Below are 17,770 nucleotides of genomic sequence, written 5' to 3'. Positions count from 1 at the left end.
GCACTCTCTGTTACAATGAAGAATTCATAGTGGATTCTGTGGTGGTGAGCTACCCAGGCTCTGATGCAGCAAAGCAGCCCCATACTATAACTTTTCCATCACCATGTTTTACAGTTGGTATCAGGTTCTTCTGGACAAATGGTGTCTTTGTTTTTTGCCAAACAAGTCTTCTGGTAGTGTGGCCAACTAACTCCATCTTTGCCTTATCTGTCCAGAGCACATTGTTTTACAAATCCCAGTCTCTGTCTAGGTGTTCATGGACAAACTTTACTCTTGTCCTGATGTTCTTTCTGGACAGCAGGGGTTTCTTCTCAGCACAACACCCATGTAGATCTAATTTGTGCAGCCTCTTTCTAATGGTAGACTCAGGCACTTTGACCTCAGCAGTGGCAAGAGCTACCTGTAGGTACTATGATAAAGCCCTGGGGTTCTCTGAGACTTCTTGTGTTCTGCTCTTTGTGGGGCAACCAGGTCTGGATAAGTTGGCAACTGTTTGAAATCTTCTCCACTTGCAGATGATGTTCCAGATAGTGAAATGGTTGACTGTTGTATTGTTTGAAGAACATTTTAAATCTCTTCTAAGACTCATAGACATCTACAACCTTTATGAAAGCGTCAGAGAGCTGTTTTGATCTGGACATGGTGATAACACACACTTCAGTGACCAAGAGCAAACCAAACTTAATGTCTGAGGTTTCAATAAGGCCGGTTCAGACAAGATCTTGACTCATTGGCATCTTATCTGGTGCACCTGATTCTAAGTTTAGGTATTTGAGGTAGCGATACATGAATGGGTGTGCTTAATTTTCCCATATGCAAAATTTGCATTAATATTTCTTTAAATAATAGTTATTGGAAATGTGGCATGATGTTTGTTATATCACATAGATGTGACTTCATAATGCCATGCTGTGACTTGTCAAGTTAAAAGTTTTATTTCTGTTTTAAATTCTCTTCCTTTTGAAGTAATTCTGGCCATATTCAGACCATATTGGTTGTGTATATATACACTGATTTCTCTGTCTATTTATGCATTTATTTATTTAAAGAGCTTTTGTTAAAGCCAAATTTCCCCTGGGGACAAATACAGGTCTGTCTAATCTAATCTTGTTTAAATGAAGATCAACTATTGGTATATCCACATACTGTATGTTAAAAAGGAAAAACCATTTCATGGGGTGTACTTACTTTTCCACATGACTGCACAATATAAATGATTAGAATTATGTTTTCTTGGCCAGAAGACATCACTGTCTGCATCTTTCTCTATTGATTTCTTTAAAAAAAATAATAAACTTGTTGCTCATTTTATAGTCAGTACTAGACTAACAGGGAAGCCTAAATCGGTCCTGTGGGTGTGTGCCTGACTGGGCCCTGCGATGGACTGGTGCCTCGTCCAGAGTTGGTTCTGCCTTGTGCCTGATGCTCCAGGATAGACGTCAGCTCTCCGAGAGCGTGAATTGAATGAAGCAGGTTTGAGTATGTTGGCTTATGATTATGAAGACAGGCTGATTTCTGTTTAAGCCCCTGCCTATCATAGAGCTGCTTGGTTACACCAATGAAGGGCCTTTGAGGTCCGATGCCATACTGTGCTCAGTCCTGTTAGGTCACCCTGAAAGTACAAGAGTTGTCAGGCCACAGTGGCAGTGCCTTTCTTGAATTGCTGTTGTTGATGGTTAATCTTTACTAGATTGTGTGGCACCCGGCTGGGGTTCCTCCCCAGATGGGATGCCCAGGAGGACCGGAGGAGGGCTTGTGCCTCCTCCAGAACACAAGGGGGCGTCTGCCCTGGTTGCTTTGGGGGCCACGGGTACAGAGCATGGAAGCTCAACCCTGTAGGGGCCCGTGGTCACCGCCAGGGGGCGCCCCGATGCCTTGGGAGCCCTGAACCTCAGTACTTCCGCCACACCCGGAAGTGCTGGGGGGAAGAGTATTGGGGACACCCGGAGGACTTCCGGATATGCCGACAGAGCTTCCGTCACACAGGGGTGTGGCTACAGAAGCCCTCAGGATACACCTGGAGTCCTTCCGGGGTGAATAAAAGGGGCCGCCTCCCTCCAGTCAGGGGCAAGAGTCGGGTGGAAGAGGACGAAGCTTGGCGGAGAGGAGTGGAGGTGGACCAGAGACTGTGAAAGGCATTGTGAGTGTGGCCAGGACTTAAGGGGTGATTGCTGCTGAGGCACTGGGATTGTGCACTTCTATTGTATATAATAGTTGTCAATAAATGTGTGTGGTGAAGAACCATCATGTCTACCTGTCTGTGTCCGGGCTGTTCCCCAATATCATTATATTTTTATTTCTCATTTTTATTGTACTTTTTATTCTACAGATATCAGCTGTATTATCTACAACCAGGAGTACACCCAGTGTATGTGGAGTGAACATGAGGTGCCTCAAATCAACTACACGTTCTTCAGAAAGTAAGCAGATCGCCCCATTTTCATTTTTTTTTCATTTGAATTTTTAATTTTTTTTTTTTTGTTTTTGGTCTCCCTTCCTCTGGCTACCTTACCTGATCTTGAATTAAGTAAATCTGATAGCACTTTTTGGTTTTTCTGTTGGTTGCTTGCTTGAGGTTCAGCTGAATCAGGTGGCTGCTTTTGGTGGTCAGATGCTAGTGGTGCTTATAAAATAAAGTAACATTTCTTTGCTAATAATGTCAATGTGAGAAAACAATAAAAAAAATTAATATGACCACAGTAAGGAAGCCAGTCTGAATGGGGTCATCGCCATTACCTTAAGTGATTATAACACAGCATCTTCACTTGCAGCAAGAGCCATGGGTCGTGCCATAGCTGGAAAGCTGTGGAATTGCTAGCACAAATTGTGACAAACAAAGCAGCTCTGGTCAGGTCTTCAAACAGTAATGTGTGGAGTTGAATGTGTTATGAGCAGCAGATGCCTCCCATAAATGTGAGATGATCTTATCCATTTCCATGCACTGACACCCAGCCCAATCATTTACTACTATTGAAGATGCAGACTAGCATTCCAACATTGCTCCTGGAGGTTTTAATCCAACAATCATCAGTATGCATTTTCAAGAGCAACAATAAGGAATGTCCTTTTGAGCCAGGAGGTGTCATTTTCAAAGTAGATGCAGTTGCTCCTTGTCATTCTCAGGTTATGGGTTGTGTAATGAAGACACTGCCAGATTCCAAGGGTGTGGTGAGAGGCTAAGTGTATGGACCTAAAGCAGGACAACGGCAATTGAGATACGTGAATCCCCTTTGTCTGCTACAAGAAAAATAGTTAAATCTGTTAGATTTTGTAATGTGAGTTCCCTGTTCTCTTTTCATTCATGGCTACCCTGTGTGTGTATTTGGTGTTACTCTACAAGAATGCAAAAGCTGAGCTGTGTGGGAATCATGACATGCTTTGTCCATTAGAAATGTGCAGCTAGTGATCTTCTATTTTATTACCTGCTCTTCTATGCACTATTTTGTGCCATCGATAATCACACCACTGTCCTCATGTGTTACATGGCAAGAGGCCTACTTGCCCATTAACTACTGTAGTCAGGCATGCTGTGCTCAGCGGATTTCAGAATTGCTGCTCGATATTGTTTAGTAGTTCATGCATATTCCATCTGATAAATTCATGGAATTTATTCTGCAACTGGGGGCAGAGAGGGGGGTTTACTTTCAGATGTTGGGTTGTTATTCACACACACCCAAGGAGGGTTTCAATATAAGTGGGATTGACTTTATAAATGGATGTTTCTTTCCCTGTGAGTTAAGTTTAATGACTGCTGCCAAAGAAACAAGAAAGTGATGCAATTGAACTGAGATTTAGAGAATGAGTTTATCTTCTTACTGATTCATAACAGACTGGTTCTAATTCTGAGAAATCTTTGTAAGTTTAAAAGTTGTCAGCAAATGTGAGTCAAAGCTGACAAATGTATTTTCCTGAAGGAGTTGGGTATACTTTATTTTTTTTTAATTTGTTAAGTTCAATATTGTGTTCCTGATGAGAAATAATTAATAATTCAACATCTGTGCCATGGGCAAAAAAAAAATGATTATGCTGTATGCTAAAACATGGAGAATAGTCTTTTTATTGCAACAATTCCAACACAAATTAACACAATTCTTCTTTCTTTACATAACTTAAGCAGTATGATTTATAACACATTGATTTTGATGCAGCTTAAGGTGTGTGAGGAGCATTTTTATTCATAACATAATATGTTCTTATTTGCCCTACAATCACTTTTATCTTTCTCTGTCTGATTTCAAGTTATGTCACCGAAACACTTTTAGTTGTACCATTCAGTGTACACATTAGTGCAATACTGAAACAAGTCAATGAATTCAATACTAATTCAGTCAAGGGAAGGGTGCAACTGTCCATTCGGATTTCTGCATGTCTCTCCGGTTGTCCTGCATTTTACACACAACAGCTTCTTTTGCACTGTGTGGTACAACTGTGTGTGATCATCTCGACTCACAAGAGAGCTCAGGATAAGAACAGGAGGTCCTCTCTTGATTTGCCATCCCATAGTGTCTGGTGAAGGTAGTATAGGATGATGCTTGTGTGCCTGCAGACATACTGATGCATGGCAGTGTGCCCTCTTGATGTGGAATGACAGGGCATCAATTGTTGGGGCAGAGTCTCCAACAGGAGAGCTTGAGCGAAGAGGGTTGGCCTGTATATATTGTCATTTTTTTTCTTTTCCAAGTACATCATCCAAATTATTTGTAGCCGGACGTGGATAAGTAACTCTCAGTCCTTCACTTTTTTCTCTGTAGATTCATTACAAATATTTTATTATACCATACAAGTGAAATGGAGAACTGCTGGTTTGTCATTTACATCTTATTGCTAATAAAGAGCCATTAACAACTGGCAATGCAGCTGTTTAAGGCTAAAATAAGCAATTAAAGATGGGGAATTTTAACAAGCAAGACAACTAAGCTGAAGCATAAAAATGTTGCTTGAGCAACAGCAAGAATGGACTTTTCTTAAAGAGTTGGGTTAAAATAAAAACACTCAGCCACTTTGGCCCACCAGGACCGACTTTGGAGACCCCTGCGCTAGTGTCTTTAATTCCTAACTTGTGGTCACGCTGATTATAAGCTCATAGAACTGATGTCCTGGCTGCACCAGATATGATTGGAAGGGGAGCCTTGACAAAAAATACTCTTAAACTTGAAAAGCGAAATTAAATAATGAGAGCAAATGTATTAATTAAAGAGCTGAGACTAATTAAGTAATAAACCACAGTACAGGGGGTCCTCGGGTTACAACGTCTCGACATACAACGATTCGAGTTTAAAACGCTCACTCCCATAAAAAATTAAAAAAACTGAGACACGAGTGTTTCAGCTTACGCCGTGTCGCAGTTTGAGGCCCTTTTCGTCCTCTTGAACCCTCTGACTCGACTCCAGACACCAGGTAAAAGTCCAAATATTACTTTTATTTAGACAATACAGTGCACAAAGCACCCTCCACTCTACAATACTCATAAACTAATCAATAAATAAACAATACAATAATCAATCACCAACACTCTCAAACACTTCGCCACCCTTCCTCCCAGCTCAGCTCAGTGTACTGGTTTCCCAGAGTCCTTTATATAGTCCCTGACCCGGAAGTGTTTCTCCCTTCTGTCCATGTGATCATGAACACTTCCGGCTCGGATAAAAAGCTCCTTTCTTCAACCCGGAAGCACATCGTTTCCTCTTGTCATGTGATCATGACGCACCTCCGGGTTATAGGGCAAGTAAGAGTCTGGCAGCCTCCCCACAGCGACTCCTGGTGGTCCCCATGGTATCCAGCAGGGCTGTGCATATAAACTACAAAGTCCATGAGGCCCTGCTGGAATTCGGGGAACGTCCACGCTGTTGGGAGAGCTCCACCTGGCGGCCTGGGGGTGATGGCAGGAATATTTAGCAGGCCACACACCACAGCCGTTAGTGTCGTACTTACAGACTACGTGGGGGAACTAGTTTGGTTTTGCGAGGAAGAAGTGTTCTGTTTGTGTTGCTTTGTTTGGCGACTTTTTGACCCTTATCATGGCTCCTAAATGAAAGTCAGAGCCTTCAGATTGTAGTGCTTCGAAGAAGAGGAAAGCCATCACGGTGGAAGTGAAATTAGACATTGTGAAGAGATCAGAAGGAATAAAAGCAATAATTTTTTTTTTACACTCATTTTTTTGTCATTTTTTCTGTTACTACAGTACAGTGTACAGTACAGTATATTTAGGTCCTTTTCCTTTTTCTGTGGCTTAGTTGTGTTTTTATGTTCTAGATTATGATTTTGCAACTGTGTTAGGATAGGTAAGTGACTTAGACTAGGGTATGTTTCGACTTACACCAAAATTCAGGTTACATCACTGTTGTAGGGACGGAATTGTGTTGTAACCCGAAGACCCCCTTTAACGCCTTGTAAATATAATCCAAAAACTCACAAAAAAACAGAAAAATAACCAAAAGCACTGGACAAGAACACATAATCTCAATATATTAAACTCTTCCTTAATGTGATGAAAAAGCCTAATCTAAGAAATTGAACGAATGCCTGAAATCTGAGCAAACAAGCTTAAGGAGAGCAGCGAACACAGGCTGAATCCTGAAAGTTACATTTAATACTTCAGCAAAACTCCCCAGTACTAAGCAGGGAAAGCTAAAGATGCTGAACATCGCCAAAGCCCTGGACAGAGGGAGCCCCAACACCATCTTTTCAACGTTTACCATTTTGACCTTCATGTTGAACAGTGGATTGGTTTTGAATGGACTCTGGAGAAATAATCACCAACATTTAAACTTAATATTTTTTTCTTTGCCCCTGTGCCAAATAAAAGCATTCTGTGAAAAGTGTCTTGTGAAGGCCTCTACTGTACTGCCTCATTTGACAAAAAGACTTGCAAAACTGCTGCAGAGTGATTAGTGGGCAACACATTTTCCCAGCTTTGGTTATAAGAACCATCTTGCCAGGTCTCACCTGCACATTTTCATTACGCTTTGGGGACTTCCACGGGAATGGCCTGGATGCAGATGACCAACGAATTTTTTGCAGATCCCTACACTAGTGCCTCACACCTCCATCACCCTTTAGCGAGTATCTGAAACACTCATCCATATAAAACATATATAGAAACATTCATAAATATTAAAGTATATTTTATTTTGTTATGTGTTCACCAAAGATGCCTATGCAGCCCTGGGTGAAAGGTAAGAATCATCCTGGACCAGATGGCTGCCCATCAGAGAGCTTACTAAAACACATGCACTCACTCTGCGCTCATTTGGACGGGGAGAAAAACCAACACACACGAACTGGGAAACTCCACACAGGTCAGCATTTGATCCCATGTCTCTGGAGCAGTGAGGCAGTAATCCTAACTGCTGTGTTGCCATGCTATTCAGATCAGAACCAGTACCACACAAAGCTGTAAATAAGTTTAAAGCGAAATACAGATGGTGACACGCAAGCCTAAGAAACATGTTCCAGAGAATGGATGTAGTTGAGCTTTCCAAAAGGTTTTATGACAAGGCTGTGGAATTGCAAGGAGACTGGCATTGGAAAAGCTCATTTGCTGTAGGGTGGCACATTGATTAGTGCTAAATCTCAGCTGCAGCACTTGGGTTCAAGTTCTGGTTGTGTTGCTGTCTGGGTCGATGTCCCCAACACATCAAAAACACAAGCAGATTGGTTAACTGACACCTGTAAATTGGTCAGGTGTGGCCAGGCAAGGCCAGCTCTTCTCAGGACATTTTAATTTGGAAACTGAATGTAATAAAATTGACCTGAATATACAGTAGCTTTGCAATGTTGGTGCCCCTTAATATATTTACAAGATGAACGCACCTTGTCATCTTACTTGGAGTATCTTCTGATAGTAGCAGCCTCAGTCTACAGAGGCTTGGGATCAAATTCTGACCTGTGTGGAGTTCCCCAGTTTCTGTGTTGGTTTTTCTGCCTGTCCAAAAGGATGCAGAATGATATTTGAATTTTTAATATTTTTAATACTTATGACTATTTGTAAATATGTTTTTTATGTATGAGTGTTTCAGTTATCTCAGTAAAGGGTGATGGAGGAGTGAGACACTAGTGCAGGGATCTGCAGAATCAGTCCTAGACAGTCCTGGGTTTTGTTCCAGTTTCATTTCTTAATTAGAAACTAGTCATTGCCCATAACAGATCTTGCTTAATTTTATGGCTTGTTAGTGTTTCCATTTTGTTGTATCTGTTCATTCTTAGTGTATCTTAATTTTTTGTTCATGATTTCAGGGAAACTAATTGCTTTCAATTACAGTATCTCCTTTATATACTGTTCTTTTCCTTTGCCCCATTTTATTGAACATTGCTGCCCCCAGTTACCCAAGGGTGTGATTGTCTAGGGATGTTCACCTTCGGTTGTACTATTTAAAAGCTTTCCTGGCCCCAGTCAGGTCGCTGAGGAGCCAAGTCGGTTTTCCCATCTTGCTTTCAGCCCCCTTTCTTTCATCTGGGTTTCCTTGTGGCTCTAGTAAGTATCGTTCTGCCATCGATATGTTCTATCACATTTCTGTTCTCATAGTCTCTGAGTTACCTTTTCATCTGAACAGTTTCTTGCAATATCAGCTTGCCTCTCTCACCAAGTTTGTAAGCTTTTTCTCACTTGATTTCTTGACAAAAAATACAATGTTCTGGGCCCACAGGCCTGTCTCTTTTTAGTGAGCACATGGGATCCATCACATGAACTGCAGTGACAGCTTACACTTCAAATATCTACAATACACACCAAAACACAGTTTCACAAACTCTGTCAGTTGATATACTTCCTTACAAAAATGCAAAACACAGTGTCATTTAAGACATGTATTGACTAATATCCTACTATTGCAAAATCAAACCTCTTTTTGGCCCCTTTTCGTCATGTTCTTTTTAAGGTTGCTATAGGCAACATAGACAACACAGAGCTTGACAAATTGGCTAAATAAATTCAGCACACCCCAACCGTTCAAGAAAATCCATTTGTCAACTTTGACCCTCAAATGCTTATGGGTGTCATAATCTGAGATTTTAGAACTAGTCTATAATGTCCACAGGCCAATTTGAAAAGCATTCCAGGGTTTTTAAATAGTAGGGTGACACCTTGACAAAAATGTCACCTACTTCTACAAGTAGTGCTCAATCAACCATTGAAATGAAACCAGCTGGAATACAGATTGGGTCATTATGGGTGGGAGAGGACAACTCTTTGTTATTTCTGCAAACCATTTTACAACGGAGGCCCTGAAGTGCAATGCACAAAAACAAATTAAATCAAGCAAAAACCAAATCAAAAAACCCAAAAACCAAATTGGACATGCAAAAGCAAATCAGAATTCGCAAAAACAAATTGAGAAAATACAAAAACAAATTGAATATCCAAAAGCAATTCAGAATATGCAAATGAGAAAACACAAAAACAAATTGGAAATGCAAAAACAATTCATTAACAACAAATGAAAATGGATCAAACAAAAACAAACAAAAGCAAACAAATTGAGAAGCATGAAAACAAAAAGAGCAGTGCAAAACCAAAATCAAAGCAGAAAAAACAGTGAAGGCTAAATGTATATCAAGATTCAATCCCAGCTTGAACACCACTGAGTGGTGTGGAGGATGCAAGAACACTGAAAGCTATCTTACTGTATCTTTTCTAGGTATTTATATTATATATATTGTGGCACCCGGACGGGGCTCACGCCCGGCCGGGACGCCCAGGAGGACAGGAGGAGGGTTCATTCCTCCTCCAGAACGCGAGGGGGCATCCGCCCTGGTTGTATTGGGGGCCCTGGACCCCAGCGCTTCCGCCACACCGGAAGTGCTGGGGGGAAGAGAAGAAGGGACACCCGGAGTGCTTCCAGGTACACAGCCGACACTTCCGCCACACTGGGAAGTGCCGGTGGAAGATTGCCGGGGAGCACCTGGAGCACATCCGGGTGTGTATAAAAGGGGCCGCCTCCCTCCAGTCATTGACAAGAGTCGGGAGGAAGGAAGATGATGTCGGGAGGATGGCAAGGAGGCAGCCTGAAGAGAGAAAAGGCATTGTGTTGTGGCCAGAACTTTGGGGCCTTTGGGGTTTGTGAGCACAGTAAGACTGTAAATATTAATGTAAATAAACGTGTGTTGGGTGACATGAGCGTGTCTGCCTGTCTATGTCCGAGCCAGTTTCCACTATATATATATATATATATATATATATATATATATATATATATATATATATATATATATATATACACAGCGTGTATAGAAAAGAATCACCCCCTTTGAAATATTCTCATTTTTTTTTGCTTTACAGCCTTAAATGAAAACACACACAAAAACATTTCTTCCCAGCTTTACTTATTCAATGCAACCTATAACATCCAAGTGAAAGATATCACAGCTACAGTTCAGAAAAATTATACAAAATCAAAAACAAGACCTACTGAGATTAATAAAGGATCACCCCCCAATGTCAATATCAATATTTTCTTGAACCACCTTTTGCTTTAATGACAGCCTTGAGTCTGTTGAGATACTTCTCTATCAGCTTGGCACATCTAGATTAAGTAACATTTGTCCACTCTTCTTTACAGAACTGTTCAAGTTCAGTCAAATTAGATGGTGAGTGTTGATGGACTGCTATTTTCAAATCTTTCCACAGATTTAGGTCTGTTCTCTGACTGGACCACATGAGGACATTCACTTTTTTCTCCTTCAGCCACTGTGTGGTCAATTTTTCTGTGTGCCCTCAGGTTGTTGTCGTGTTAAAAGGTGAACATACTGCCCATCTTCAACTTTCTGGCAGAGGGTAACAGGTTTTCCTCAAGAATTTGACAGTATTTTGCCCCATCCATTTTTTCTTCTACCCTAACGAAAGCCCCAGGCCCTGCGGCAGAGAAACACCCCCACAACAGGATGCTGCCACCTCCATGCTTTAATAATAATAATAATAATTCATTACATTTATATAGCGCTTTTCTCAGTACTCAAAGCGCTATCCACACAGGGAGGAACCGGGAAGCGAACCCACAATCTTCCACAGTCTCCTTACTGCAAAGCAGCAGCACTACCACTGCGACTTTACTGTAGGTATGGTGTGTTGTGGATGGTGAGCTGCATTGGATTTCCACCAGGTGTACCGTTTGATTTTGGTTTCATCTGACCATAAGACCTTTTTCCACTTGGCATCAGAATCTTCAAGGTGCATTCTGGCAAAGCTCAAACAAGCCTTAATGTGGCCTTTCTTGAGAAATGGCTTTATCCTTGTGACCCTCTCGAACAAGCCTCAATTGTGGAGCGCTTGTGAAATTGTTGTCCCATGCACACAATGACCACTCTTTGTCATAAAATCCTGTAACTCCTTCAAAGTGGCCATTGGCCTCTTGGTAGCCTCTCTTACCAGTTTCCTCCTTGCTCTTCCATCGAGTTTGGAGGGACAGCCAGATCCAGGAAGGGTCCTAGTAGTACCAAACACTTGCCACTTCTTTATTACGGACTTTACTGTGCTCCTTGGGATTGATAAATCCTTAGATTTTTTTGTATCCAACTCCTGCCTTATGTCTGTCCACAACTCTATCCCTGAGATCTTTTGAAACTGGCTTGCCACCCATAGTCAGTTGTTTGCTGTCAGTTGCACTACCAAGCAAGGGAATGCTCCAAGAACAACTGTTTGTATGCTTCACTAATCACACTGATTACAATTGATCACAGGTGAAGTCAGTAACCATGGTCTGCAGTGGAAATGGTGGCCATTTACACCTGATTGAGGTTACAAATATTGTTTAGGAGGGGGGTAATCCTTTATTAATCTCAGTATTTCTTGTTTTTTATTTTTTAAAATTCTTCTAAACTATAGCTGTGATATCTTTCAGTTGGATGTTATAGATTGCATTGAGTAAGTAAAGCCGGAAAGAATATTGGTGTGTTTTCATTTAAGGCTGTAAAGCAAAAAAAAAAAAGGGAATATTTCGAAGGGGGCGATTCTTTTCCATACCCACTGTATATATGAGTTGATATATGAGTTGATGCTTCACAAGTTGGTGTCATCCTTTCTCACGGATTTCTTGACACTGGAAAAACTGTGCTTTCTTCTCAAGAACACTCAATGTACTGAACAAACTTTGGAATTAGTTCAAAGATTTTTATGCTGGGAAAATATGTTTTTGGACATAAAGAACTGAATCCTTGCATGCGAAATTTGTAGTAGAGCATAGATAGTCAAGAGAGGCCCTCAGGTCTTTTACAAACAATTCCATGTCCCCCTTCTCCCTTGGGAGGAGATCTTCATGGACTTCGTAATGGAGTTGCCCTCCTTTCAAGGTTATACCAATGTTTTATTTGTATTTCATAGATTTTTAAAGAATATTAACTTTACTCTGTTAAGAAAATTACTCACAGCTCAGCAGTTGGTGTACATTGTTTAAAGATGTCATTTGTCTTCCAATTTCTGGTGATATTTTTGTTCTAAGCCAAGATGTTTGATAAATCTTACCTTAAGGTACCATCCCAACATTAATGGTCTTACAGAATGAGTGTATCAAGAGTTTAAGAAATTGTTACATTGTGTAGGAAATTCCCTTCCAGATAAAGTAAAAGTGATTTTGTCATTTGCAGAATTTACTCATAAAGCATTATCCAAACTCTTCTTCAATAAAGATGTTACCTATCAAATGTCTCCTATTCTGATTTATGTTCATTTTAAATGAATTAGTCATCTTTTGATGCTCTGGTTATTGCATTATATATCTGAATATAGATTTTTGGGGCCAAAAAACTCAATGTTGGCATTAGTTTTTAGATTAGACATAATTTTTCAGTGCCATCTTTATATTTGTGGAGTGTGCCATTTTGTGCATTAAATTTTATGATGTTGCTATGCAAAGTAACTTTCTCATCCTGGTCACCCTCTGTTATTTCTACTTTGCCCTCCTTTCCCTTAGAAAAACAAAATCTCCACGGTCACAAACATTGTTTCTGAAAATTCTTCAGTGCCTAGTGTAATGGAGTTTCTTGCTGGATTGTGGAATATTTAAAGCTGTGTATTAAATAAGCTGTTAATGGTGAGGTCCTTTTCTAAACAGTTTGTAGACTGCATGAAAAAATCAGCACTATAACATTGGTTTCTATCCCACCCTCATTCCATGTTTCTAGGCTCAATTAGGCTCCATCCAGTTCATTTATGAGGCCTTCTGCTTCTCCTTCCCCATTGTGGTAAAAGTGAACTGAAGCCTGAATTTCAGGATATTCTGGACTCAAATTCTACCAATATCAAAACAGCCAAATACCAAAAAACAGCATGAAGATACACATCTCTCGTCACACTTTTTTCTCTATCTCTGTTTTTCTATATAAATAACATATATTAGACATATATAAATGAAAGACCTGTGTGTGATGCACTGGGAGATGCTGCTAGGTTGACTGGCCATGTATTCAGTACTGTGCTAAAAGAGTGTGTGTGTGTGTGTGCGTGCGTGTGTGTGTGTGTGTGTGTGTGTGTGTGTGTGTGCGCAGGTAACTGTCTGGGTGTCTGGGTGTGCTTCCCCTGTTATGGACAGACAGGCCCCTTCCCCTGCAAATCTATAGCAGAACAACAAGGTATAGAAAATGGATGGTGCATAATCAATCTGAGACTCCCTTAAAATTATACTGTTGCTTCAATTCCTTCATATACTACAAAGTATTTAATTTTGTCATACTTTGCGAATTTTTCTTGTATGTTATTTTCCACTGTTGCTGTCATGTATTAACTTTGTTTACTGGCCATGTCGGGGTGCAAGCACATTATGACAACCTGACTGAGGTACTTGTGATGTTAGTAGAATTTCAATTTAAATGTCATTTTTGGGTACTGCAAAACTAACAGATTACTCAGTGTGAGCAGTATTCATTTGTCAAGGTAATATACTTAGATATCGAATTTTTGTAAAATGCTCATTTTTTTGGATTTAATATTCAGATATAAGAAAACGATGCAGTATTCTGAGTGTTCACAATACATCCAGAAAAAGGAATACAACACCGGCTGTAAACTGGAATTCAACCCAGACCTGAAGTTCAGCAATTTCCAAGTAAATCTGTCCTCTCCAAAAAACTCTGTCCAGTGGGATTATACATTCCAGCTAAAAGAGAAAGGTACTACTAACAACTGTTCACTCTTGTAATGAGCTTTGTGAATGAGAATGGAGGTAGCAACAATTTAGTCCAGAGCACATAAGAGTCTGCACTCAACAGATGACAAATAAGAAGCAGTTAAAATATCACAATTTGGGGGGATGATCCTAGGGCTAGTCACCATTTGCACACTAAACCAGGGGTCTCCAACTCCAGTCCTGAACAACTACCGTGGCTGTAGGTTTTCATTCTAACCCTTTTCTTAATTAGTGACCAGATTTTCCTGCTAATTAACTCGAGCAAACAAACAATATTAAGACACAAAATAAACCAGCACATAAACAACAACTTGCGTCCATCACAGAATTACTGAAAATAAAGAAAGGTGAAGGCCTCAGTAATATTGACCTGCTCAGGTCCACAAAACATTTTGACAGCGCTCTTAAAAAAGAAACTCAACAGTTGTGGAAATGTCTGCCATGGCACAATCAGCACCATGGAATTAAATAATGGGTTTAATTTGCAACGAGAATTGGCTTTAAATTAAGAAACTGAATGAGATGAAGTTGGTTGGAGTTTGAGGCCCCAACTTAGTTGGTCATCTGTTGGCTCACTTCACATTAAATTTATGTTTAGGTGCTGTTTAAGGAAAAAAGAATCAATAAAAGTCCAATAAAAGTCCAATAAAATAAAGGGAAATAGTTAATTAGCAGCAAAAACTGGTCACTAATTAGGAAAAGAGTTAGAATGAAAACTTGCAACCACAGTAGCTCTCCAGGACTGGAGTTGGAGACCCCTGCACTAAACTGAACTACACAAGGTTGCATACAACTATAGTGAAATACTTTAGGATGTAGTTGTGGTTTAACTTCACCAAATAGATTTGCAGATTCATCAGTCCATCAAGTTTTGAATACCCTTAAATGAATTCAAGTTCATGGAGTCAGGAACTTATCCTAGTAGTACTGGAGACAAGGCAGGAAGTGACCAAGGACAGGGTGCAGATCCATTGCACAGCACACATTTGTGCACACACACACACACACACACTCTCTCATATCAAGCTAATTTAGGGTGAAAAGTCAGTGAACTTTTTAGATGGGAGAAAGACATTCAAATTCTTACAAGGTATAGACCTAAAAGGAAGTGCCTACTGTTTACTGAGCTTCTGATTTTCAAGTTGAAATGAAAGTCACACTTTTGTGAAGTTACTGAGATTTCAGACAGAGAACTGGGCCACGCCAAGATATTCAGCTAACAGCAGGGACAGACAACAAATTAATAAAGCTATGTAGCCTTTGTGTCCCATCAGAACCAGGACTGGACACCCATGCATTCACCAATAACTTGACCCACCACATTGTGCTCACACTGATGCTAACTGACATGTGTCCTTCTGTTCACCAGTGCTAATGAATCCTCCTGTGAACATCAGTGTGACTAGCAGCAGTGACAATGACATCAATCTTACTTGGAACATTCCTGTAACGTTAAAAAAAGGATGTTTGGTATCCCAAGTGAAATATAAAAACAACAAGGATGTGCAATGGCAGGTGAGAGATTATGCAGTTACTTCACCATACTATTTGTAATTTATCAGACAGAAGGCACTACTACTTGCCTAAACATGGAGTGACCTAGAGCCAGGTGTCAATGTGCACTGTGGCTTAAAGTTCAGGGGCCTCATGCATAACGTCGTGAGTAGAATTCACACTAAAACATGGCGTACGGACAAAAGTGGAAATGTGCGTACACACAAAAAAATCCAGATGCATAAATCTGTGCGTTCGCCAACTTCCATGTTCTTCCGCTCCATAAATCCCGGTCAGCGTGAAAAGTAACGCACGTGCACGAGCCTGCTGCCCCTCCCCTAACTCCTCCCAGAATTACGCCTCTTTGAATATGCAAATCAATATAAATAGCCCTTAAGCTCGGCGTTCTGTGAAAAGGCAATGGCAAAAGCACGGGGGGAAATAGAAGAATTTTAGCGAATACCAAGTGGATGCAAGGAAAAAACATTGGTTTAAACAATGGTATAAACAACAAAAGGAAGTTGATCGAGTGACATAGAGTGTCGGAGAAACTTGAAAGCTCAAGTTCACAAAGTCGTACAGTGCCCGAAATAAAAAAGAAGTTGTCAGATATCAAAGTCGCCGTGAAAAGTCGAGTCGTAGCCCACCATCTGAGTGTCATATGAAAGCTTATTAGGGTACAGAGAAACGAAGAAAAATAGGGACACAGTGGGGAAAAAAGCTTGAAATGTCAAATTTAATCTCGAAATTTCCACTTTAATCACGTAGTTTATTTTGTCATTAAAGTAGACCATCATAAACTTCATCTTAAAATCGTTTAATTTACTAGTTTCTCAAATCCTGTTGTAACTAAAGTACACGTTAAATGCTTTGTTTTGTATTTGATCTTCTGTGTGCTCTATGTGTGTGAATCACTACGTGCTTCTTAAACGGGCTTTCTCTTCCTCCAACAGGACACAGAATCCATTACATTCGTGATATTACAGCTCTCTGAATAATTAAAATACTGAGATGTATACTTGATATCATTTTCATTATGATAGGAATTAAAGCATGTATTAAACATGGGAACACGGTGGTGCAGTGATTGTTCATGTCTCACGAAGGTGCGACCTTTGATGAAATAATTTATTGCAGCAGTACTGTCTCTTTCAAATGTACTAAACCCCAATTCCTGTCCTTCCTTTTCTTTCTCCAAACACCCAATCGCCACACAATCAACTCTGTAATAGACGTTAAGCCATCTGTAAGCTGAGAATGCCGATTCTTCAAAACTTTTAAGGAACATTGAAATATTTTCGTAGTACGTGTTTAATTATTCTATCCATCTATGCTTCCAGTGTCGCGTCAGCCCCAGCAAGAGTACAGCGCGTAGCAGGAACAATCCGTAAACGGAGCGCCAGGTCCTCGCTAGCGCTGCAACACCGTGTCCTCACATATTTAATTATTAACAATATAGATTATTTAAATGAAGTTTAAGTTTTATCTGTATAATAACCATATTCTGCTGCATATTTTTATCTTAAAAATGATATCATCATCATATATAAATACGCGCTTTATAAAGTGGCTCAAGTTTATAGTGAGGTAATTGTACTTATAAGTACAAACAGTTCTACAAGGAACACTTGATGGTCTGATTGAGTGCGTTTATAGTTCTTGAGATGAAACTGTTTCTGAACCGCAAGGTCCGTACAGGAAAGGCTCTGAAGCATTTGTCGTATGAGAGCAGTTCAAATAGGTAGCATGGCTGAGGCAGCGTGTGCTAGATGCTGTATACCGATAATTCTCTTTTCGATCAGCTGCTGTAGAGCTGTGATTCCACACTCAGATACAGTGATATAAATTCTCCAAGTGGTGCAGTGAGAGTAATATGGAAAAAGATGATCCACTGTGGCAACCCCTAACGGGAGCAGCTGAAAAAAGAAGAAGAAGGTGCAGTGAGAGTAATAATGCTAAAGCAGCTACGGTATTTGTAATAGTTTGGCTATTCCGTGGACAATTATATTGTTACAGGTTAATTACAATTAGATGCCTTAAACTAATAAACAATATGCGGTTAATTTCAGTATATATGATAAAGCTGCGTCAGGGATGTGGAACTAAAAAAGAAAGGGAAACCACACTTGAACAAAAGCACTGCTTTGACGCTGGGTGCCGGC

The 17,770-nt window shown here is 40.2% G+C and overlaps 1 protein-coding gene across 2 annotated transcripts in view; it reads left to right on the top strand.

The window, feature by feature from the left end:
- Nucleotides 1–17,770, top strand: part of il2rgb (interleukin 2 receptor, gamma b) — a 44,539-nt gene that overhangs the window by 6,912 nt on the left and 19,857 nt on the right. For both annotated transcript variants that reach the window (XM_028815749.2, XM_051935116.1), the window contains exons 2-4: nt 2,330–2,420; nt 13,922–14,097; nt 15,484–15,629. In XM_028815749.2, coding sequence (XP_028671582.1) covers nt 2,330–2,420; nt 13,922–14,097; nt 15,484–15,629 — 413 coding nt within the window. The remainder of the gene's footprint in view (nt 1–2,329; nt 2,421–13,921; nt 14,098–15,483; nt 15,630–17,770) is intronic.

This window comes from Erpetoichthys calabaricus, chromosome 12 (assembly GCF_900747795.2).
Source record: "Erpetoichthys calabaricus chromosome 12, fErpCal1.3, whole genome shotgun sequence".
Classification (NCBI taxonomy): Eukaryota; Metazoa; Chordata; class Cladistia; order Polypteriformes; family Polypteridae; genus Erpetoichthys; species Erpetoichthys calabaricus.
Note: the sequence above shows the minus strand (reverse complement) of the source record. Positions and strands in the feature narration are given on the sequence as shown.